Source organism: Phalacrocorax aristotelis, chromosome 2 (assembly GCF_949628215.1).
Source record: "Phalacrocorax aristotelis chromosome 2, bGulAri2.1, whole genome shotgun sequence".
NCBI classification, from domain to species: Eukaryota; Metazoa; Chordata; class Aves; order Suliformes; family Phalacrocoracidae; genus Phalacrocorax; species Phalacrocorax aristotelis.
The window spans coordinates 30,446,057-30,471,904 of NC_134277.1; the positions used below are offsets into that span (position 1 = coordinate 30,446,057).

General features: G+C 35.8%; 1 protein-coding gene across 1 annotated transcript in view; it reads left to right on the top strand.

The window, feature by feature from the left end:
- PHF14 (PHD finger protein 14) overlaps nt 1-25,848 on the top strand; it is a 170,808-nt gene that overhangs the window by 101,318 nt on the left and 43,642 nt on the right. The window contains 1 exon segment of the mRNA XM_075082923.1: nt 12,549-12,666. Coding sequence (XP_074939024.1) covers nt 12,549-12,666 — 118 coding nt within the window.

A 25,848-nucleotide genomic window follows, 5' to 3' on the forward strand; every position in this document is an offset into this window, starting at 1 on the left:
CTTCGATTTGTGAACTTATTTTTAAAATTTAACTTATTTTATTAGTTCAACTATGAAGTTTGTTTCATATATAAAAGTATATTTTACATAAACACGGTTTTAGGTAAAATATTTTATAAATATAAGTAAGTTTTTATATAAAGTACCATTATAAGTACATAAACATATATATGTGTATGTCTATACATACACACTCATTTTGGGAAACAGAAATAAAAACTTGTATTAAGAGTGTGGATCGTTGTATTCATGCCCAAACCTTGCCAGCCCAGATAGGGCATAGCCCGTCACATGCTGATGACCTCACTCTGATGGTGCAGTCGCAGCTACTCGTACTGTTGCTGAGAGGATGGGGGTGGCACAAAGACCTTGAGCTCATCTCAGATTTTTTGCTGATGCTACCCGTCATGTCTCTGTACTTGCATGTGCACCTGTGTGAACCTCACCCACTCTGAGGTGATGAGAACAAAGCCAGTTGCACTTGCTGAGGGAAGGTAATCGTAATACGATGACTATAAAAAGTATTTCTATTTCTGCAGCTCAGCTTTTCTTCAGTTTTCTTAAAAAGTTCAAAAACAGACTGTAGTAGTGCGGTTCAGGACACCTGTTTTAAAATTCTGATCATGTCCCGAGTAAGAGATGAATTGAGAATTGAAATGAATTTACATATACTACTTCCTTGCTGTCCCTCTGATTCTTAGACTCAAAATCCTTACACTCAAAAATTATAATTAGTTTGCAAAGAACTGTTGTTGGAACATGTGGTGACACTATGGTTCCTGTTCATCAGATTATTTTTTATTTTATGAAAGTATGACAGCAGTTTAGAATTCCTTTTTATTTACAATTCTGCTGTAATATAGTTCAAAGTAGAAAACAAAACAAATGCAGTGGAGACTATATAGGTCTTTCTTTGAAAACTGATGCATATTTGACACGCCAGCACAGCTTAAACACAGCATGGATTTTTTTTCCTACTTAAAATCCACAGTGCTATCAGTTACATCAGTTTGTGGTATTGCAGTGAGCTTTAGAGTTTAAATGTAGAGATTACTTTAAAATTGTATTTACTTCAAAAAAAGAAAAGCATCCTTGAAAAGTACTTGTGTCATAAGAGTGTCAAGAGACAGGAAGTACAAGTAGGAAAAAAAAAAAGCTGTGAAGGCTTTTGAATTATTTCCGTAAAGACATTGTTTCAGAAGTGACTAAAGCTTTCTGTGTACTGAACTATTACATCACATTATGAAAGTAATCCTCCCTTACCTAATGCTTCCTAAATCTTAAGACTTATTTCCCTTTCAAATGCTATTCTATAAAACAAGCATTTTTTTTAAGGCTGTGACACAGTACCCACGTAGTTTGTGCTTGTCATTTAGTCAATCCCATAGCTGCATTTGTGTGGGTTTCAAATCTGAGGAAAATGCCACCTTCCCAATCAAGCCTATTTGTATTAAACTGTTGCTTTTATGATTTAAAAAGAAAGAAAAAAAAAAAAAAGAACAAAGAAAATTATCTTCTCTGTCTTATGGTGGACTGCCTTTGCTCTTTGAGCTGTACTGAGAAAAAATTAAAAGGATGCTGTACTTCACTCAGTTTAATGCTTTGACACTTACAGAGACTCTTGGAAGTTTGGTATGAGTGCCTTAAAGTATCTGGATCTGAGCATACACATTGCTTGAATTTAGTGTGATGTTAAAATGTTTCATAAGACAGAGCAGAGTTGCTATGATCTTTCAATGTTAATATTTTTTTCTTATCACTTTACTGTGTAGATTCCCTTCATGAGACACAACTCTGCCACAACTCATCCTCGGAGGCAATCGTGGAAACCTTTTATAATGTGATTTTTAAATGTGGATAAAGCTCTCAATAGAGTACCTAAAGTAAAGGAGAACAGCTACCTTGTCTCTACTATAAGCATATTATGACAAAAAGTTGAGTTTGCTTGTCAGGCTTGGATAGAATGTAACTGATTGGTTTGTTATTCGGACTGACGAGGTAGTTAATTTGCCTGCATTTTTTTTGCACTAATCAGGAACATTTCGTATGTGCATTGTTGAAAAATCCCGGATAAATGTCTTGTCAGAATTGTCCTATTAAGTAATGTCTTTTTCCCCTGTGCTTCGTTGGCAAATGTTGTTATACAATGCTTGGATTCACTGAAGAGTGACAGAAGCCTGTGGGACTTAAATATTGTGTGTTCCTCTATGGTGATACCGAATGAAATAAGCAACGGTTTGCCATCCGCCTGCCAGTCTACTTATATGCAGTTTAATGAGAACTTTTCTATATAGAACACCATGTTATACATAGACCTTATTGTAAAAAGGATTGTTTCCTAAAAAAAACCCACAAATGTTCAGTGATAATGAGACCTGTAAAACACTTGAGACATACTATTCTGAAGGAATAGATTTGCCATGAAAAAACTGATTTTATGCTTATTAGTATGAACTGATTGTTTCTGACTTCAAACACTCGAGTGAATAGAACTATACCTATATTGCTTTCTGAAAAATTTTTAAGGAAAAGCAAAATTTGAGTATATGCAGAAATTTGTTTTACTTGGCTTACTTCTCTGGCGGTATTCAGGACAAGCTTATATCCTCACATTACAAATATGAAATTGTTATGTAAGTTGGGGAAGGAATGAAGAACTGATCACACAGCGTGACAGCTGAGATCTTCGTCTTCGTCCATATATATCCTGGTAGATGCAGATATAGTACTTTGATCTACAAATGGTACCAGTCCAGTTCTTAAATCTACAGTAGCAGTGTGTTGACATCTTCATCGTTTTCATCTTGAACTTGCTCGGAAAAATTCTGCATAAATGCAATCACACTTGTAACTTTATGACATATAATATTTGAATTTCTTGAGATATGGTGGATTTTGTCATCTATCAAGGCACATTTACATTTGAAAATATTTTTTAAACTTAAATTAAATCCTGTAATAAGTAATAGGAGAAATATACAAATTTATGTATACTTATCTACAAGTCATATCTTACCAGGGCATTTCATGTTTGGATATTATATTAAATAAAATTAACCTGATGTCTAACACGTCGTTTTGTTTTAAAAAGGGGGTGGGATGATGTCAGAGTAAGATTTTTGTCTGAACTGTCAGGAATGCTTACTGTTCTGTGTTGGCAAGGCACACAAAGACGCCTTTAAAATAAAGAAATTTACACTAGGAAATAGACGTTAATGCAGGAGTTCAATCTTTAGGAATAAATGAATCCATTTTAGGAAGAAAAGACCAATTTTAGTTGTCTAGAATTTTGAAGTATGGTAAAAAGTTATATAGAAATGCTGTGCTAACGAGGGGAGAAAGAAAAAAGGTGTTTGCCCATATGTCATGCTGAGTTTAGGAAAAAAATAGAAAGTAATGTTTACTGTGATTTATGATCAGTTACTAAATTAACACAGTATAGGTATCATGAGTAGGAGAGAATGATAAATGTAGCATGTCTTGGCTTTAGTAACACTTAAAATACCTATGTGTGTGACATTCTGCTAAATAAGCTAGAGAATTTCTCTGTTAATTAAGCTACAAGAAAATATGTAGCTGATTAGAGAAGCAGGCTAGCTACCATGAACTCACTGTCAAATGATATTCCACTCACTGGGTTCCACTCAGGACTGTCCTGGATTCAGTATATTATATTTTTGATTATTTTTGCTTCAGTGTGTTAGGTGCTGGGATAGAGTTTGGGAAAATAGAGCTATTTAATTACAGCGGACGTGCTGGCAAAGACCAATTTTAGAAGGCAAGGAACTGTATCTGCAGGTGATGTCAGTGTGATGTAAGGGGTTACAGGGTTAGAATTAAAAATGAAATTTTAAGAAACTATCCAGTATGCAGTGCAGTAAAGGAAGAGGAAAATCACTTCTTAGTGCATGATTATGATACAAAGAGTAACTAGTTAGGTGTGTCTTCAAAAAAGGTATGGGGGACTCTGGATCAAAAACTGATCATGAATCAAACTGATCATACCTGAGATGTACAAAGAGAGGTGTTATATTTAACACATCAAAGTACTCCTCCTGATTATTCAGAAGACTGGTGTCTCAGCCTTGGAAAAGCTTCAGCTAGCATAGTCTTTCCATTTTGGCAAGAAACATGTAGAGAAAGTCCAAAGCAAACTGAATTGAATGATGAGAAGACTACAGGAGACACAAATGAATAAAAAAGCTTAAAATAGTTGGATTTCTTTAATTTAGAGAAGGTTGGGGAATGTGTCTTCAAACAGCCTAAATTAATACAAAGACGATGAAGAGAAAAGTAGCTGCAAAGAAGGGAAAAAGAAGTTGCTCTTCAAATATGGTCAGACCAAAATTAACTCTGAAGCTGTAGCAAGATGATTTGGCAATAAAAAGGGTTTTTTTTTCTAGCAATAATAATAATTGCACTAGAGGAGTTTGTTAGAGAAGTTGAGTAATACCTGTTATTGGAGGCTTTTATGGACTGACTAATGTGTGTTAAAAACTGTTCGAGTATTGTTGATACACCTTTGGGTATGCTTGAAGGTGATCTGCTGTATTTTGTATGTTTGTGCCCCTGTACAGCGTCTTTGTAGGATTTTGTTCCTTCCTTGGCACTTTCTTTTGACATTAGGTATTAGATTAGTTTATACTCTCTCTCTCTCTCTTTTTCATATGATTCATTAGATCTCTTGCCTCTTTTTGTTGAAAATGACATGTTAAGGCTCAATATTTGAACTTTTGAAAGAAGTTTTTCATTCTTCAAATCTGTAATGGACTTCTCTAGTAGTTCACAAACAATACACTGTTCAGTATAGCTAAGTATACTAGTCTGAATACCTGAGAATGGCACTATAGATGCAGTCATGTATTATGACTAGAATGTACTTCAGAAAAACTAATGCAGCTTTTTCTAATAGCTTTCTTAAATTTTACACTCTGCAGTTTGTCAAGGGGGGGCTCTCCTGGTTCTTTCAGAATTTCCTGTCTTCCTTAAGAAATAAAATACTTGGGACTTTTTTGGGAGCCATAATTTGTCTAGAATTATCTTAATATATGTCTTAGAGGCATTGTCTTCACAGAAATACTTAATTAAAACTTAAAAATACTGCAAATCTAAGTTTTATACAGTAGCTGTATAATATTAACAAACTCAAACACATTTGGCATAGGGTTTATGTCAATACATTCCCCTTGTACATGTGGGCCCTTAATGAATTTTACAAAAGAATTTATCAAAGCCATGTGTTTTATAGTTTTGAAGTACTATGAGAGAGAGAGAAGTGAACACTTCTTGCTGAAAGGAAGCTGTTCACGTACAGGTATAGTAAATAAAGTTTCTGTATAGCATTCGTATAATTCATTGTGTACATGCAGACTAAATTCTTTTGAAGAGATGAATTGTGGACCAAACAGTGGAAAAAATCAGGATTACGTATAAATGTCACATAACGATAGCCATTTCAGATTCTTCCTTACCCGTAAATAATTAGTGTTAAGCTTTTGGGGGGTTGTTTGTTTTAGTATTAAACTGAATTTAAGACTAAAAATTTTTAGTTATAAAAAGCATTAATAAAATCATGTAGGAGAGGTGGCAGTTTTGGGTTTAGCATAATAAATTTAGCAACACAAATGTCTGGCAGATGAATGCTTATTTTCTTTTGCTGATTTGTGGTATCAATGATTGACACTATTCGTCCGTTCTGTTAGAGTGAAGTAGTTGATGTTCAGGATACATGAGGATAAGTATATGGGGGGAATGGGAATTGAAGCTACATAAAATGTTTTTTTCCTTTTGAATTTATCGGTAAAATGTTTTGTTTACCTTTTTTGCTTTAAAGTAGAATTTCCTAAAGGTCACAACCATAGCAGTTCACGCTGGTATGTGTTATAAATAGTGTTAAATACATGATTTTTAAAAACTTACTTCATGTAGCAGATGCTGAAAAGTGTAACAGATACTCTAAGTGAATGAAGGTTTATCCACATGATTATTGTACGCTAAAGAGAAAAAACTGGTCATTTTATTAACGCCCTTGAGTTTGGACAGAAATTTGAGGAAGTTACAGACCATACAGTTTCCCACATCCAAAACCATATAGGTACTTTATCCTGAAATTACTATTAGCTGACAATCAGAAAGCTCATCCTGTTCTGTCAGGCCGTGTGTCCATCTTGCCCATTCAGCCTTCATCAGTAGTATTAGGTAGACAGGAAAACCAGAATGTAGTAATCATCTTCCGTCTGGTACATTCTCTCACCATTCAGCAATAGCCATGCCCCTCTCTCTTCCAGGCATAACAGGTGAGCATACTGGCTCATCTAACATTATGAACTGTGGAAGTCAGGGACTTCCTTTTGTATGCTTACATTGTACCTGGCATAACAGAAATTTGAATGTGGCTTTTAATTCCTTTGTGTAATACCAGAAACATTATCCTACCCAGAAAGCGTATTTCATTTACTTTAACTGAGAATTTTGAAACTATTAGAATCCAGAAAGATTTAGGTTGGAATGAGCCTCTGGAGGACATCTGTTCCAGCTGCTCACTCAAAGCAGTTAGATCTAACTTCGAAATTAGATTAAGTTTCTCAGTTACATCCAGCTGAATTGTGAGCATCTTTGGAGACACAGAGCCTTTCAGAATAGCCAGTACCTGTGTTTGAACAGGCTCTATAATAGGGCTATATCCTGGTTTATAGTCAGTATTGTATGCATGTGCCTTCACATAAGAATTTTAGTGCTGGAATCTGTCACACTCTGATGCTGAAGTCACCTTTAGCTTGGCTGGCCTATGTGAGAAGACTTCTAAATTATCCTGGTGCTAATTCATAAAACTGTTCTGTAGACCAGAAACTGCAAGGTGACTTGACCATCCATTTTTAGCTGATATGCCACTTACAGGCAAGGGAAAAAGTGTAGAAATCAGGAAGAGGAAACCCAGCTTCTTCCATTTAATACTTAATATGGTTTTCTCTTTTGATAATATTCTTCCTAAAAACAAAAGAGTTGCTAAGGACCTAGACCTTATATTTTAAATTAGAGTCTAAATACAGCACTACATCACACTTGTTTTGTGCCTGACCAATGACATATCACAGCAAAATTAAAGCAGTTTTAGTTGGAATCCATGAGGCTGAATCAAAGAGTTTTGGTGTAGAACGGCAGGGTAAGATCTGAAGACTTATCTCCGCTTCTCTTCGCTTTGTTTCGAGAGATGTCAGAATAGATAACTAAAAAGAATGTTTTCCACATATTCTATAATGTAAAAGTACTATTATTTTGGGTCTTCCCTCAGTAAGTAGAATAAATGTACTCTTGGACAGCATTAATAACAATGCAGTAAGTGTATGATTATACAGTTACTCCACCATGAGATCTTTAATTAATTTTATCCTTTAAATAATGGCACAGGAAGGCACCTTCTTTGACATTACGTGTAAGAGTTGCTGTTATAACCCACCCCATAGTATTCAGTCCTGTAACTAGAATTCATCTCTTCCATGGTCTGGTTGCAGTTAAGGTATCACAAGAGCACTCCTCACCTGCTCCAGTCCAAAGTCAGTCAATTTGCATTCTGCTGTTTGAATTCACTTGAGCTATACCAGCTTACTCTCTTTTTTGGGGAATGCTTACTTGCTCCATTCCATCGGATCTATCATACAGCCACGAACAAGAAACGACAGTGCCTTAAAATGTCATAGCTGGTTTTAGGTTGTTCATCGGAACCCAGGAATGTGCTGCAATCTAAAATGAACCCACTTGTGCGTGTCTCTGGCTGTCTGCAGTTTCAGAGGAGCCCAGCAGTTGGACACTGAGGGATTAGAGGGGAGAGAGAGACCAGTGCCTGAGAAGAAGCATCACTCCCTCAGGGGTTAAAAGCCTTTAGTCACAACTGGGGTCCAGACCAAGCCAACAAGGGAAGATTCCTATCAGTAGTTAAAGTCAAATCCACACAGGTGCTGGAACAGCCATCCTGTTGCATCCCCCCAGCTAATGGGTGGGTGAATGCACACCTGTCTCGCCGCCATTCTCTGAGAGTTTAAAAATTCTGGATCAGATTGCTTCTAATTTAGTTCTAATTAATTTTGAGCTTGCCAGACTTATATGACAAGTTTGAATGGTGATGATGGTTTGTCAATAGTCTATCAACGTTTTATATCTTTTTGCCATTGAAGTAAATCTTTCTAAGCTGTTGTGATGAATAGGGAGTAGTATATATATTTTGCAATTTTGTACCTTTTGGCATGACACTGCAGATGATGTGCAATGATGTGTACATAAGTGAGAGATTTTCTGTAGTCTCTGAAGCATATTTGGAAAGTTGTATTTAAAGATTAGCTTATTAATGTTGTGTTTCAGGGACATGTAGGTAATTACTTTTACAGCTATAGATGGGTGATGCTGTCTTGTGAATGCAAAATAGGTTTCTTCACTCTGGCTGAATCAGCTCTTTGTGGTTTTCAATGATATTAACCGGTGACTTACAAATGTGCCAGTGATGGGCAGCTTTTGCATTCACTGTTCCTCTGTAAAAGCACAGGTCTTTTTCCCCAGTGCTCGTAGGAAGACTTCTGCAGGCCAACTGATAAGACTCCCTCCTGTGCAGGTAGATGCAATGTAATGAAATTGGATGTCTGTGCTGGGCTTTGTAAATAAAATGAGATTAACCCCAGCCATTATCTCATTTATCTCATTTACATTGTAAAATCAGTATCTACACTATTGATTAGAGCATAATTAGTAAATTATGAACAGGAAAATGCAGAGTTATGTAGGGTTTGAGCACAGCCAGCTGTACTGCTAAAAAACTAATAAAAACAATCCAAGGGCATGAGCAGATGGAGATCACTTTATTAGAGAACAAAGCAGACATATTTCAGGTATGGAAATGTCTAATCAAGCCTTCTTGCTGTGAAGATGTAGCTGCCTTGCATTCTATATTTTTATAAGTGAAAAATGTTTACTTTTATTATTTTTTGATTTATTAACCTACCTCCTTCAGAATTCACCTTTCTTTTCACACCCCATTTTCTCTGTATATAGTGGGCATATATCTGTCCTCATTAATTGCTGGAATGAGGAACACAGCGGTTTCTAATTTTGATGCATAAAGTAATTTTAGGCTTGTTAAAACAGAGAGTAAGCAATTACCTGTCAGTTAGAGGTAATTTAGGAGGTTAGGTTAGCTTATCTTTGTTGGAGCTCTGTTTTTATTTTCACAAAAGTTTTCAGTACAACTGCTAGCCAGGCCACTGACGATGGCTGCGCGCTTCATTGCATTTGTAAATCGTGTACTTAACTACAAAAATAAAGTTATCCACAGATAATAGCAAGATAAAATATTTGCTAGTTTAAGGACTGTTTTGAAGTTGTGACCTTGAATCAACAAAGGTACCAATTTTAACTGAATCTTTAAAATGGAGGAGGTGGTTTCTTTCCCTCCCCCTCTGCCCAGCCCAATAGTTTAACTTGTACAGTTAAGCCGTCATCAGGATGGAAGTGGATGATATTTGTAAATGACAGTGCCGTGTGGATCCTTCGCTCTGTCAAAGTCCGTATTGTGATTGTTCTGTAAGTGCATTTACTGAAAGGCCGCGCGTCTGTCAGCATGACACCCTTTGTGACCAAACAATTTCATTCTCTAGTTGAGTTGAAAGTACTCCTTATTTTGTGTCACTTTCTTATTTTCTCAATCTGACAGTGGATTTTCTGTCATTTTATGTTGCTAGACAAAAGAACACAAGTAATAGTATGCACTTGAGGGCTTACTCTCATTTTACTAGTTCCATTTTAACCTCAGTATCAGGTTTTCTTTCGGAATTAGGAATTAAGAATGCCGGTTTTGTTTTCTGTACTGTGTTGTGTGTAAGCTTCACATTTTGTCCCAAGTCAGTCTCAGCAGACAAGATTGTTGCCAGACAGCTAAGGCATCATCTTTAACCAAGGTACAGTGTATATTTGTCCATTTTCCCAGCGTCATGCTCCGGGAACTTCAGAATCGGTGGATTTTTGTTCCACAATCCAGAGTTTATATTCCAATAAAATGCAGCATGAAGGAAGTGTTTAAAAATGTTTAGTAGAGTTTCATTTTTATCACTATGCAACTTATGTTTTGATACATCAAAACATGCTTTTGTTATTTACATTTTCTGATCTGTGCAGATGCAGATAGAAGCTATTAGTATCTGAAAACTTTCATATAGATATTTTTAACTCATTCTAGGAGAATGCAGTTTTTCTTCTGCCAAACTAAACAGCTTTGAAGCGCTAAAAATTAATGACAATAAATACTAAAAACATTCAGCATCAGAATGGTGCCTTTAGATCTGTATTTAATTTTATAATGTTCTGGTTATTTCAACGCAGCGTTGCTAACTCCCTCACCGTGCCTTGAAACGTGGCTGAAGGTGTGCAGTCAGGAGATACCATGCTCTAGATACAAAATGGAAAAGATGTAAGAGATGGCAAAGTGTAATTTTAAAGGGGGAACATTTTTGGGGGGAATGTATAAACACTTGTGTTTATAGACAATCACTTCAGAAACAATCTAAATTAATACTGTTTGAAGTCAGATGTAGATTTTAGGACTAAGCTGTGAAAATACAGTAAATCAGTCAGAAATAGTGTGATGCTTTATTTTGTGTTACTTAGTGGATCCCAAACAATTTACAAGAGTGGAGTTCTGATAAGCACTGCTCAAATGCAAGCAGTTACGTGAATAAGATTTTAGATACAGAAATAGGTTAGTAAAAATATATTCCTTTACAGATGAGAATATTAAGGCTCAAAGGAGGCTTAATCTTCTGCTGAAGGTCATATAAGCTGTTGGGATGTAGTAGTGTAACCTACCTCGTCTCCCACTCTCAACCTTTTTATTATTTTAATATGCCTTTCCCAAGAAATAGAACTGTGATTGTAAATAGTATATTTCTACATTAGAACTCCTGTGTCTTTAAAAACTGAAAATGCTTTCCTTTTTTGTTTTCTTTGTCCTGGAATTAGATCATGTTATTACTAATCAATCCTAAGAATACTGATTGTAATATTGTATATCCCATTATCGCATAAATACCAAAACCGTGTCAGTCCAGTGTTGCATACTGTGGATAGGTAGATTATCGCTTTTAATTTCTACCTAGCAGAAGACAGGACGTGCGCTAACCTTAGCAGTGCTCACATCTTACATATAACTGCTAAAAACCGAAGGCTTCCCTAGCAAGCACAGCCTCGTCAGCAAGGAAAAAAGTATTTACTTAGGTTAAACAATCATAATGAGAAAATGGTTACTTCTTATTTGGAGACGAATCCCTAGAGAAGAGTCACATGAACATTTTCTTCTGCTAATGCAGCAGTGTGTTCTGTTAGATGAATCCTCTTTCTGAGATGCACTGTGCGTTTCGTTGAGAAATTATATCCATCTGTCTTTGATCTGATGATGCCTGTGCCATGCTATTATTGCAGTTTTTGGAGATTTTTGTCTTTGTGTGTTTTGTAGATGGGAAAATGACTGGCCAGGGAAGCAGAGAAAGAAAGTGTAGGGGATTTTGTAGAAAATTTGATTTTTAAACATTTACTCTATTTCCTATTTTTGGATTATTTATATTGGCTTTAATTCAGAGTGTATGGGTATTTAATGAAGAGAATCTTGCAAAGTGAATTTGAAAAAAGCTTTCTTTTTCACACAAAAGAATACAGGGGGTTATGCAAATAAAGTGAAGTTCAGTAGGGTATATGAAAATATCTATTATTTGCTTTTAAAATATTTTTCTCAATTTGAGCACGGTATTGTACTGATTTAAAAATCCTTTCATGAAGCACTTGTTACGTTGTCACATTTCTTCAATGCTGGTACACTGAGACTGGGTGAACAATAGCTATGCTATATATTTTAAGCATTTTATGTGGACCGTGCGTAGTACAAAATACTAATGAAAGGTTTATTTTAAAAAGATTTTTATGTGTACATAGCACAGTAGCACAGTTTTATAAGTGAAAGATCACAGTGAAGTCCTTTGAAATCAATGCCCCTTTCAGAAAAATTCAAAGTGAATGAGAAAATATTTTGTGCATTTATCAACCACATAATCCTGTGTAAAAAATAAAAATTCATAGCTGTAATTATACTTGAGTTGTTGAATATGTGAGAAAACATTTCAGTTTTTCTTCAAAAAGCAGATGTGTAAAATAGTATGAAAAATCGATATTGTCAGTGTCAGGAAAACTCCAAATTTCTGAAAATAAATGGCAATGAATGACATTGAAGTATCTAAAAAATTGAGCTGGTTGTACCTTTTTCTTTCATTTGCAAGTCTCAGAATTACTGTCATTTATATAAGAAGTAGGCAAAGGTGATGTATGAGTGTCTGCATCAGAATATTCCAAATTAGGCAGAACCTACTGGAAGTGATTGTGTTCGAAAATACCCCTTACAGAAAATGGATTTTCTCTGTCATGATAATGGATCAGGAAATCTTGTGCTGAGAATTGCAGGAAAGCTCAATCTAAAGTAGTATGGAAGTACCATTTATGTATGATTTTTCTGTCTGTTGCAGGTGTGATGAATGTAAGCTCTGCTACCATTTTGGCTGTCTAGACCCTCCCTTGAAAAAGTCTCCTAAACAGACTGGCTATGGATGGATTTGTCAAGAATGTGACTCTACATCCTCCAAAGTAAGTTAATTCATCCTGTGAAATAGTTGAAGTATTCTGGTTTTAGCAGTCTTAGCGCCTGAAGTTTTTGTTGAAATGCTGTACATAGGTCTGCTCTGAAATACAGTAGAAGGTCATAAAATAACGATTTCAGATTCTCTGTAAATCAAGTAAAAAACAGAATGTATGCAGAATGGAAATATTCTTAATAAAGAGAATTTTATTATCCTAGTTAAATGCTTTCTTTTCACATTATGTTCTCTCTGAGAAAGGAGTGAGTTTGGGGACTATATCAGGGTTGGTAACATTATTGACAAGTGAAAGTATTTCAGGAGTAGTACAGAATACAAACCTCTAAGGACGTGTTAGAGGTTTAGAAAAAAACATGCTTTTTTAAATAAATGAAGCTGATTTGAATTACTAAACCTGTTTTTTTCACTGGAAAATCGTATGAAGGTTGTTAATACTTTATAATGATTGGCATGCCTTGATCAAATACAACATTTTAAAACCAGAAAGAAATTTTTGACATGGATTAACTCTCTGTAATAATATTGACAGTAATAATATGCTTCTGTAGTACTGACTTTTCAAAAACTAAAGATTTTGATTCTTTTTCTGTCTGCACAGAAGCTTCTTTAGTACTAGCATTCTTTTCTATCACCACAACCTCTGAAGAGACACTTTCCAATTGATTTTCATAATTGGATTTATAAATGCACCTGACACCTCAGTGTTAAAATAACAGAGCATTCTGAGAGTCTTTAAAATTTTACAGGCTATTCTTTGTATTTCGCAGAATTTTTTAACCAGTAAGGAAGTGACTCAGTATTTGGATACACAGGGACGCAGCCATGCAGAGATGTCATAAATTATCCATTAGCATACTTGGATACTTAAACTCTTTCATGATGTTACTCTTAAGAATGGAAGACACAAAACGTTCAGAGAGAGGTATAGTTTTTTGGCTTGCCACTGTCCCTTTCCAACTGGAGAAATATGGTATTCAATTTCACCCTGGGTGGGGGTTAATCAAATTGTTCTGCTGTAAGGTGATACGAAGACAGACATCGGAAATTAGCTGTCCACTACAGTTTGGACATGAAGCAATCTTTCTTGAACGCCACTTACATGCAACGGAGGTTCCAAGAGTGAATTAAAATTGTTATTGAATTTCTGTCACCTGCTTAAACTAAACGGGGTTCTTGATAATGTTAGTTTAAATCTTCTGTCTCCTGTTCTCTTGGCTTTTTTTTCTGGGTAAACAAAAAAAAAACACCAGGGTTTGTAATTTCTAAATGTGTTTTCCAGGAGATTAGCACACTCTGTACCAGATGAAATTTTAAAAATACTTTATCATGTAAATTAAGTTTGATTGACTTCACTTAGTGCAGGACGTATGTCAGTTTTAAGGTGTGTGTTGAAAAATACAATGTTCTGAAGAGTAAACAAAGTTTATCATTAGAATGTTGATATATATTGTGTTATCTTAGTGATTATTACAAATAAAAAAAATGCTTGTTATTGTGTCTAATTTTCTTTTTCATTCGTAGATATTTATAATGAGTAAATTTAAATAAAGTCTTTTGCACTTTCAAGCACAGGCAATTTGAATTGTATACGAGTGAAGATGTAATGAATATGAAAGAAGCTGAAAAATTGTCTTATGGGGACTCCTTGTGGTTTTGCTTAGTCACTTGCCCATAGCTTTTCCAAAGAGCTGTGCAGAGAAATTTCTCTGAAAAAGCTATATTGCTGCCTATTTTTTAAAAAGTTTTTTTTTAATGTAGTGGGGTTTTGTTCTATTCTATAGTGCATAACAAATTCAAACAACAAGGTTTACAGACCTTCCTTCATGTGAACATATCATTGAAAGGATTGGGGCTTGTTTATGTACTTCATCATTTTCAAATTCAGTATTCTGTATGGCTTTAGGATTATATATCCACGATTTTGCACAGCCTTTGACAGCCAGGAGGAGCTGATATGATAAACGCTTTTTCTACCCCGCACTAGAGGGGGTAGTCTCTCAAATGTGTACTTAGAGCCGGGAAGAAGAAAACTGTAGAGAAAGTTGCGTTGGTGGCTGCACTCTGCCTGACCTGTGGATAAATTGGAAGCCTGAGCTACCAGCAATTTCCATCTCTCAGTCACTCACTAAATCCAATTTTTGTGTGTCACAGTGAAGTTTCTTGTACGGATTATAGCAGCAAAATGGTATTGAATTTCCAGCTTTGGCCAAGGAGGCTATTGTTTAGCTTTCATTCCTTAACTTCATTCATCTCTTTTGATCCGAATTAAATCACTGTTACAGTATACATTTTAAATTCCCCAACAATGTCTTCTGTAGTAGAACTGGGCCTTGAAAATAATTGGTAGGTAAATGACACTATTTCAGTGACAAGAAAGATTATAGTGCATAGCATATAATGGTTCAGTTAGTTTATATTTCTAATTATGAATTTCAGTTTTAGATGTTCAGGAAAAGTTGCATACTGCTGACAACGAAAAATGTGATTTTATTTTCAGATTTTGCTAAACACTTGTGAGTGTCAGCAATATAAGGGATGTAATTTAGCGGTATTAAACATGTGCTTTAAATTGTTATCTCTCACAAGCGTTGGACATGCTACTTCCATTTTGCTCATCCTAGTCACAGGGCTCTCCAGCAATTGTGTCAATTTTTCCACCAGCGTAACATATTCCCATATTACCCTGCCTGTCAAATAATAGACAGACAGTGACTTTGCTGTAGGGCATGAGGGCAACAGCTTCTCTGCTGGTAATACTCGCTGTCACTTTTATGGAATGGGTGATGCTCACTACTAAGGTCTGACAAGCTCTCTCATCTCAAAAACATTGTAGATTTTGTTACATCACATGAAAGCTGAAGTAAACCTATAAGCTCTCCATTTCTATAACATTATCCATCTACCCTGCGAAAGGATTACAGTGCGCTTTCAGGATTGCCAAACAGCACTCTAAATCATAAATTTGCTGATAGTTTCAAGTAGTGATATTCAGAAGGAATATAGAACCTTATTTTAGTTCAATTTAATAAAAATGAAATACAATATAAACTCAATTATTCAATATTATGATGTAGTAATATTCAGTGGGAATATATGCGGCCTCTCCATTTGTTCATTATGTGCGATAAGGCTTTCATTATGAGGTCTCTTTATTATTAGATGTGGATTCCTTTCTGTTGCCTTCCATTTAAAAAGTACTGTTTAAAGTATCTCCTCCAATTTAAAAATTTTGCAAAGGACGAAGGCAGCAAGGAGTTCAGACATATATCATGGTGGTTACAGTGACCGTGCTGGTTAGGTTTCTATCTGCTCATCTTTGCGTACAATCCATTTTGCAAAATGCTGCAGAGTGTATATGTCAGGTCATTATTTGAGTGCTGCAAGATCAGCTGCCTTGTCTCTAGACTTCGGTTTGGTTTGGTTTTATTTCATCTTTTTACCGTATTGCATTTTTTCATTGGAAATAAATTGTTAGTATATATGCATAGAATTCTCATCGAAACCCCTCAGGAAATACTTTCTGGAACTACAAATGCATGACACACCAACCCTGGCAAGTAATATTTTTTTGTACACTTTCTGTGCTGGAAAGCAATCATAGATGTTTTTACATATTAGCCAAGTAGAAGCATTTCTTTGGGTATATTTCACTTTCACATGGTGAATAAGCCAATGTAATCGGACACTGTAATACTAAAATATTGAATATAGTGTTTGAAATAATGTCTAAAATTAAAAATAATTTTCTAAATGTACAGTTTATTTCAAGCCTCTTTAATTTGGTCAGATAAAAAGAAAAAAGTGAGCAATTCAATTTAATTCCTGTAGGCCATGGAATTTTATTTCAGTAAAAAATAAAGTGGGTGGTTAAGAAGGCCTATGAGTAGTGTAGGTTCCTGATCTACTCCTGAGTTGTGCAGGTGACAATCTCATTATGGTTTATCTAATTTAATTTTCTTCTTTACGTCTTTTTTTTCAAACTCAGGAAGCATTTCCTCACACATGTGTAGTTTCACACAAGTATATTAAAAAATAAACAATGAAACAAAAAAATCCTGATGTCAAGCTCTCAAAACTCAGGAAATATCAAAATTAAGGTGGCACGAAGTGCTTTAAGTCCGTCTGTGGCTATGAGTGAATTTGCAGCCTTTAATCACTTCATGCTGTGATTTTTTTTTTTTTATTTATTTTATTTTTTTCTATAGGACCCCTGCCTTCTCTGATTTAGCTGTCGGGGGTCACTGAAAGGGTTTAAGGTGGGTTGAGTATTGGGAGAAGATACTGTCTTTAGGTTTTGCAAGGCATTAAAACTGAAGTGATGATTTCAGGAACAGAAAAAAAAGGAATCTTGACCATATGTTTGAAGTAGTTGAGTTCTGACCAGAAATTTGAATTTTACCTTTGTCTCACCCTAGAGCTCCTGTGAATGCTACACAAATTAAAATTTTCAAATGTTCGGTAATTTTTTTCTCCTTGCTTGCTGTTGCCCAGCTTGGATCCCTTGGCCCATCATGGAAAAAGGCTGAATTTCCAGAGCTGCGGTGGGTGATAGTGTAAGCTGTGTTTTGAAAGTACTAGGTGTCCATAACGATGGGGTCTGGACTATTGCAAATTGAGTAACTAATTTAATAGAAATATAAATTCTTACTTTCCCTGTGTCTTGGCTTCTGAATGTTGGTATTGCTCCCTTATTTTAGACATTTTCCTTAGATTTGGATTAATTGTTCTCTGGAGCTGCCTTTTCCTTTCCACTGACTATAGGAGGGAGCCGAGACAGTTAGTTTAGATTAGCAAGGGTTATAGTTTAGGTGGGATTCTCCTTGCTTGAGTACACGCAGAAGATGATTGAATCAGCGTTGCATGGACAGACTTTATCTGGGCATTTACTAAGCGTTCGGAACACCACATTTTCAATATAGCCAATATCTTTCGCATTTTATATATACAAGAAGACCCTATTTGAATGTAATATATGAGGTTGGCACACAGTGGTAGTATATGCGCGTACTTCATCATGACTTAAATACGTTTTACAGTGCTTTTGTAGGTATCATACAATACAATGTGATTTGAAGTAGTTACATTTAAAATACATCTTTCCAAAAATAAACAAAAAATTTCCTTATCCATAAAGGTTCTTTGTATTAATTCAGACTTGTTTTGGTTGCATATTCTGATAAAGGGTCACTGCAATGCTTGTAAAGAAACCGTACCCCTAATTTAGTCAGCTTCCATCAGAGAGGCTGTTGCATCAAAGCGCCTTCTTCTGAGGACACAACATGCAGGCAAATGTACTGCCACCATGGCAAACAGCTTTGCAGCTGAGAAATGATAAAAGAATACTGCTAATAAATCTGCTTGCTGATACAAGCAGAACATAATATAATGGGAAAAAAGTTCCATTTTTATGCAATATTTTTCAGCCAGAAAGAAGTTGAGCATTTCAAAGTGGTTTACAGAATAAAAAATTGCATAGTGTAATTCACTGACTGCGTTTGTAAAGTTAGAAGCTGTCTTCACTTTTATTAGGTGTGGCTAGTACTTGCGGTACTTGAAGAGAGTTGAATTATGCTACATAAATCAGATTAGGACTTTGGTTTCTTGCGTGACGTGGAACAAAAGATGTTTTTTATATAGCAACTGGAAAATACGTGGTTAATTTTAAACCCTTGTTGTTTTCTTAGGTTTGTGAGGAGCAAAGACTGGCACTGGATTGTTTTCCTTAAAACTGAGAATGAGAAAATTACCCAAATCTGTAAGGCTGTGTGAGGATTTAACACAAGTCCTTACACTGCCTAGTTTTAAGAACTTCAGTCACGCCAAGCCTTGGCACAGAAATGCATTTCACTATCAAGATAGTAAAAAAAAATGAGGGTGAAATTGCAGTGTACAGTAATTCTAATCAGTTGGCTGAAATGTTGCCAACTGTGTTTTAATATTTGCTCCCCAGGTATCATATTTTTTAAAAAAGAGTTGGCACAGCCTCTGTTATTTTCTGGCAAACAGGTATAATAGATCTATGTAATGAATAATTTATACCATAAAATGTTCCAAAAATAATCAGCCTTGAAATTAACTTAAGATGGGACTTGATTTATGAATAGCGGATAAACTCAGCATAAAGTTAGTTGGTATTAAATCCCCAAATTAATCCAAATAATCAGATACACTTAGTTGGCAGAAGAACATTCCCATAGTGTAAATGGGAAGCTTAGGGTTTTTTTTAAAAAAAAAAAGGTTAAGCACTGAAAAATGTTTCTGGAATGGATGCTTATTTTAAATATTTTAATTCTTCCCCGTATCAAAATCAATTCTACCAGTTCCAATACCCCATGTAACTAACTGCCAGACCCCCATCATCACTGGTGCTTGTACTTCTTCTTAGGTGCAGCTTAACTGTATAAAAAAATGTAGTAAAAAACAGGCAATACAGTACAGCAGTGTCTTTCCCATAACCTTGTCTGAACAAGTCTATCTGGTTACACAGATGATAGTACATCTACTACCAGCCAGAAATGTAAAGCAATTGGAATACAGCGTTCTTTCTCTTAACGAACTATTGTTCCAAATGCAAAAAGAGGTTTCTGATTTTGAAGCATAACACTGGGATAGATCAAAAAGTATTAATTAAAATGTTTTTAAAAATGAAGTAACAATTAGGACTTAAAAGTGAAATACATAATTTTTTCTTGCATTAAACTTTGTCAAAAGCCAGCAGTTACAATAAACCTGATGAGTCTGCTTTCCCAGTGGTATGTTCTTAGAAAATTAAGATTTAAACGATGCACAGCAGTTTTAAATGAGTATTTCTGTCAAAAAAGCCTCATCTCAATGGTACTTGGTCAAAAAATTGTTTGTTTTCCAAGATTAATTTTCTTCTTCCCCATATTTTTTCTTATCCAGAAGACCGAAAAAATCACTTGCTGCTTAATTTCATTCTTTTTCACAAACAACCCAACAACACAGAATCTTTTCCAAAGCTGAAATGTTGCACACTATTATAAGTTCTTTTTCTTAATGGGAGAGCAGTAGTATCACTTAATGCCTTCCATAGTACCGGATATTTTATGACAAAAGCAGGAGGAAAAAATGTTTCGAGTACTACTGAAAAGGGCTGACTCATTCTGACGTCATTATACATGCACACCTTATACTACCTTTAAAATGAAGGGAACTATTTTTTCAAGAGTCTTTGCGAGTGTCTTATGAATCAAATTATTACTGAGGTAGTCCTGTTTTTCATAAGTTGTCGTGACAGTTTTGCTTTTTTGCAACTAAAAATATGTTACTGAAGTAAAACCAAACGAGGATGGCTGAAATTAGAAACAAGCTTGGTCATTAATTATTGCTTTGCTTAAAATCCACACCCAGGTCTAATTTCCATTGGAACATTTAAGAGGTACCTCATCAGTGAAGTACTAGACTTAAAAAAATATAAATCACAAACACAGTGTAGTGATTATACATTTTTAATGCATCTGATCTGAATGTACACAATCTAGTATTTAAATGACTAAACCTCTAGTTTAGATGTGGTTTAGTTTTGATAGGACAACTATTACCTACTCTGAGGTAGTGGTTAAAGAAGCAAAATCTCTTTGTGGGCAGCTTTTAGAAACACCACTGCTACTCCTTACCTTCTTGAGGTGATGCTTCTAACAAAATCTGCTTACAGTTATGGTTTATCTGGGAAATAGCTCTTCTACTGAGTTATGACTTACACTTCCTAAGCCATGACAAAATGAATTTACAGCCTACGTTGCCTGCTGCTGTAGTGATGAGTGTCAAGTAATCTCTGCTGGGACCTGTCTGCAATTGGGAAAAACCCAAAAAGCAGCTACCATCGTGCTCGAAGTAAAGCCGCTAAACCTGGTTTTATGCTAATGCAGCGTGAGAGAATAAAAAATGAGAGCGCTTTTTCAGCCCTGAGCAGCACCCTGCAACAGGAAGATTTTATACCTCCCCTTTGGTATGCAGCTGTGTGTGCTCCCAAAGGATGTGAGAAGGCTGATAGAGGACTAATGTCTAGGAAGGGCAGGGGGAATGCTTGCTCCTTAAAGAACTGGAGGCTTTCTCTTTCTTGCTTTCGAAAATCAATTTCTAGGTATTTACAATACTGAGCAGCATTGTGACAGTGAATTTTACATATTGAAGGTGCTTTATTCAAATGTAAAAGGCATGAAGATAGTCGTTTTAACCCAAGTTTTCTCTGTTCTACATTCCTTTTTAAGTGAAGTCACAAAAGGAAGATACACGCATGTGAGAGTCACCAAATTCTAGCTGTCAAAGCATCATAGCTTACACCGATACACGTTCAGATCTACTTCATCGATCCAGTTGTCTTCCTACTTCTAGAGTTCCTAAAATAATGAGCCTTTGGAATATTGATAATTAGGGGCTTCATGCTGACAGTGGAACCATAAGAAAATTTACCAATAAATTGTAATTGATCATTACTACTTTCCATTAACTTCCCTATTGGAAATTCTGATTGTTATTTACTTCATTAGCAGAACACATGTTGATTTTGAAAGCGTCTGAAAAAAGTGCAGATGGAAAGCTTGTAACTGACTTTTGAATTTTTTAACCTTTTGAGCCTTGATTAAATTCTTGCTTTAGGTGGTATAAGCTGCCAGGAGGGCAGTATTAAAAAACATATCCATTGTGCATAATCTTTTCGAATTTGAATATTCATGAAGAATTGAAGACTCAACAGAATATAGCAAAAGGTGCGTGCTTTGCAGTGACATAAACAAAGGGAATCCTGAGAGGTGCAAAGGTATGCCTGGAGGCTGGTGGCATCCCATTCCACCCTAATTTTGCAATGTAGTGTTCTGTTGCTACCAAATTCCCGAGATAAATTTCTTTGCCTAGAAATATATTTCGTGCGTATGTTTTATATGGAACTAGAAGGTCTGTAATTAAAGAAGAGTTATATATCTCAGTTCCTCACTAGTCTGACTTTTATTACCCCACAGATTATCTTAGCACATCACCTGTAATCGTATTCTGTATGATGGAAGAAGAATTAGATATTTAATTTTTAGTGTCTGGATAAGATCTAAAGGCGTTATCATAGTTGCCTAATTACCTGCTCATGTTTACTCTCAAGGTTGATTTTACTTTGAAGTCTTTCAAAGAAATGCAGCCATATATGTCACTTTAAGTAATGTGTCACTCATCAGTAAAAATTACTAATGCCGCCTGGGCAAAATCTAATCATACTGAACCAGGAGAGAGAAAGGAGAGGGGGGAAGAAACCACAAAAGTGCCATTTGATGAAGTGCTAAGCAAGTAATGAATTTTAGCAGCTTCAAGATTTGCTTTTCGTCATCGTGTTAGATAGTGGTAGTGAGGTTTAGTCGCCATTCTCAAACAGAGATTCTCTTAGTGCCAGCCACATTTAATCACATTTTGCAGAAGACAGCTGGGCATTGCCGATTTGTGCTGTGTCAGCCACTTTCCGTGCAAAGGAGTGTCTCATCGCTTGGATTTTAGCATACTGTAGCAGAAAAGTTCCCTCTTCTTAAAATTGGGTCAGTAAATAGCTTGTGTGGGAATATAACTGTAAGAGCACTACAGTCAGCTCTACCAAGGAAAGGCACAAATACTATTTGGAATTTTAAGATGGCGTTTGAAAAGATTTTCACAAAACCTTTAAAATGTATAGCGCAGTGTTAAATTCTGGTAGCAATTAAGTTTATCTTAGATTTTTTTAAGTAAATGTGTCTTTGGTAACAGTTGAAAATTATTATCTGGTTCAGTGGTTTGAAACGCCTTTGGGCATGTTTAAAAGTCTTAGGTGTATTTCAGCTGTGTCAAACAGTACCAAAAGCTTTCATATGTGGAAAACCTCAGAATCTGTAGATAGCAAGATTTCTTCTAGCTACTAATCTCACGAAGACTGAAGGGCAGATGGTATCCTTTCAGATGTGGTATAAATAGCCAAAGAAAAGAGGTGTCAAAAAGGAAATAGCAAGATAACTCAGTATTTATGGAAGGTACACACAAGTGTACTTAGAGTGGGTTAATCACATCATGTATTTATTTTTGGAAATAGAAGGGCATCAGCAGATTGATACAGTCATTGACATAATGAATATTAAATGTGTAACCAGTCCTGTGCAATAAATAAAGATACGTATCAGGTACTGACATTTGCAAGTGTATTATGTATTAAATGAATATGCAGTTTGACCTACCCTTTTCTTCTAGTGCGTATCTCCACTGCTTGTTTAGGTTGAAAGTATTGCAGAAGGCAGAGGAACTTCAGAGCAAAATGATATTCTAAATACTTTTTTTTCCATTGCTGGGGGTAAGGAACTTTCTGAAACTTATTATAAGATGTCTGTATTCACGTAAGGAATGCTTCAAGAATCTTAGATTTAAAAGGTAATTATGAGAAAATACAAAACGTTTGAGATTTGGGAGCTGTGATTTATTAATCTGTTATTAATTCTCTCACTGGAATGACCTGCAGACCTATTGTTTATGCACTTTCTGGGTACAGCATAGACAGAGACCGAAAAGCTCCTTGATATAAAATAGTATAATATTCAGAAGACAATTTGTACCCTTTCTCAGGTACCCTGGTTAATATACAATGAACCATTTTACTCACTGACTCATTCTGCCATGCAAAGCAACCTGCTTCAGCTAAAGAATAGTAAGACGGCTTAAGCAATCCCTTGGGAAATACAATTTTGAACCCTCTTAAGAAGGGGAAGAGGGAAGTGAACCAGGATCTTCCCTAGGATGGTTGAATGTGTTCCCCAATTAACTGAGGGCAGCAGTCAAACCATTGTCTAAACGTAAGGCATTCTGTGTGTCTGTCTCTCTTTTTTTCTTTTTATAATTGGGGGGTGGGGGGTGGGGACGGCGGGGAGGGTGTTGGGAAGAGGGAGGGAGAGTTGTTAGACCCCAGAGAGCTTTCAGTGCAGTGAATCTCGGAGGAGAGGAACTGTTGATAATCCAGGGTAACACTACTGAATTCTGAATAAAGCTGCTATTTAAAATACCCTGTTATTTTTAACATTTCCTGTTGATTATCTTAAATGGTTCTACCTTCTGCTGTGCTCATTTTCATGGATCTTAATCTGAGGTATTTTAGTGTGTATTTATGTTAGCATTTTGGTTAAGATTGGGAATGCATTTTTGAAAGGAATCGCCCAGTTGCCACCAATTGCTGTGCTTTGGTTCTCATTACGGAGTGGTCTCAAGAGTGCAAACTGGCTTCCTGTCAAGGGACACTAAAGCTGAGGATGTATTCTGACTGCTAATGGGCATCCGTCTCTGTGACCAAACTGGTCATATCTTTGAAACGTATAGCACGTCTGGCTGATCCTCAACACCAACTGCTTTGCTCTACAGAGCTGTTCCTGTCGCACCGCAATAGTTACTGGTATGGAGTGACTATTAAAACCACTCTTACGTTTGCTGTCTCAAAGGTGTATTTGTGTTTTGGTTTCATTGACTGCAGAAGTTATTTCATTCCTATTTTGATAAAAGAATTTGTGGAGTTCACATATCAGTAGTCTCAAGGTCAAAAGCCTAAAAATTAATACATGGATATATACTGCTACGGTATTAAACTTTATCATTTCTATGTCTGTATAAGCACTGTATGCATATCTTTTAACTGAAAGAATCTGGTCTATAATGTTACTAAGCAGCTATATTTAAGAGTAAGGGACTTGGTGTGTGTTTTCTACTACAGATGAGAAACATAAACATTAATTTTGTTTGGTAGGTGTAATCTTTTAAAAAAAAACCTACAGGGAAAATATTCATGCCTCCTAAAACAAGACAGTAATGTTGACATTTGGAGTGAATTTAGCCTCATCGTTCCATGTATCATTTACAGCATTCTTAATTAGGGAAGAATGAGGAATTTCCGGGCCTTTCTGAGGACACTTAAAAGCAGCGGCACGAGTTGTGACCTTTCAGTTCCTGTGGGCTCAGCAAAAGATGGCTGATTAATGTCACATCTTAAACTGTGTCAGCTGGACTGTTCAATCCCTTTTTAGTAAACAGCCCATTGTCAATGTACCTCAGTTTGACACCTCAGCTTGTGTTCTAGCTGGCTACTCTATATTAGTTAGAGTGTGTATCTCTATTTAGTAGTATAAAGTTATATGGAAATTCTCTTTGATTACTCCAGTGACTAGCGTGAATGTATGTCGGGGCACCCACGAAATAGTGTTCCTAAGATTTGTGTGAAGCCTCTTAAAGCACATCCAAGGGATTTTTTTATTTTGGCACATTCCGATGTTAGAGAGATTTGAAAAGGAGGATGTAAGAAACATTTTTATAGAAAGCTTTTCTATAGACAGATTCATTCTTTAAAAATATTTTTATAGGCTTGAATTAATGTTTTATTTTTCTGCTCTATCAGTTGAAAATAAATGATGGTACTTTTTACAGAGTGGGAGGGAGAGAAAGAGACAGAGAGAAAAGCAGGATGGGAAAAAATAATGGGAGTGCAAGAAGCACCCTTGGCATAGAAGGGGAAATGTGAGCGCACACACATTCATAAGAATGAGAAAATTCTGCTTGGAAAAATACACAGAAACCCTTCTAGGGGAGAATGGGGTGAATTAAGAATAGCAAAATGTAAAGAAGGATGTGGAGGGCACGCAGAGCCTTCTGCCAGAGCAGGGCAGAGTGTTTATAGAAAACCTCTGAAGCACAGGCAGATAAGTGGGTGCTGTATTAGGGAAGTTTAGGGAGCTATAAAACTTGCATAATAAACTTAGACTGCAAAAAATTATGTACTGTGCAATCCCGTTCTTTATTTCATCTTGTTACTGGAAAAAAATTCTGGAAGTGGGGAGAGATGAAAACCAGTCTTGATTTAATAAGTAGCCTTTGACGATTTTGTGATGCTTTTGGTGATCACACATTCTAATATCACTCTGTTTTGCATTATGTTGGGAAAATCTGGACTTCAAGGAGTTGAAAAGCAAGAATCAGTGCTGATGAAGATACGAGGAGCTAAATAAATATTACTTAAAGGACTTCTCAAAGGGGAAAAAAAGAACGCTATGAATGTGCTGACCCTGTCTTGAGAATTAAGTTAGATGGTACAATTTAAAGCTTTGTTCCAACATCTGACAGACACACTCTGCATGCTGATGCATAATATCTGAAGATTGTGTGCTTGAAAGAAAGC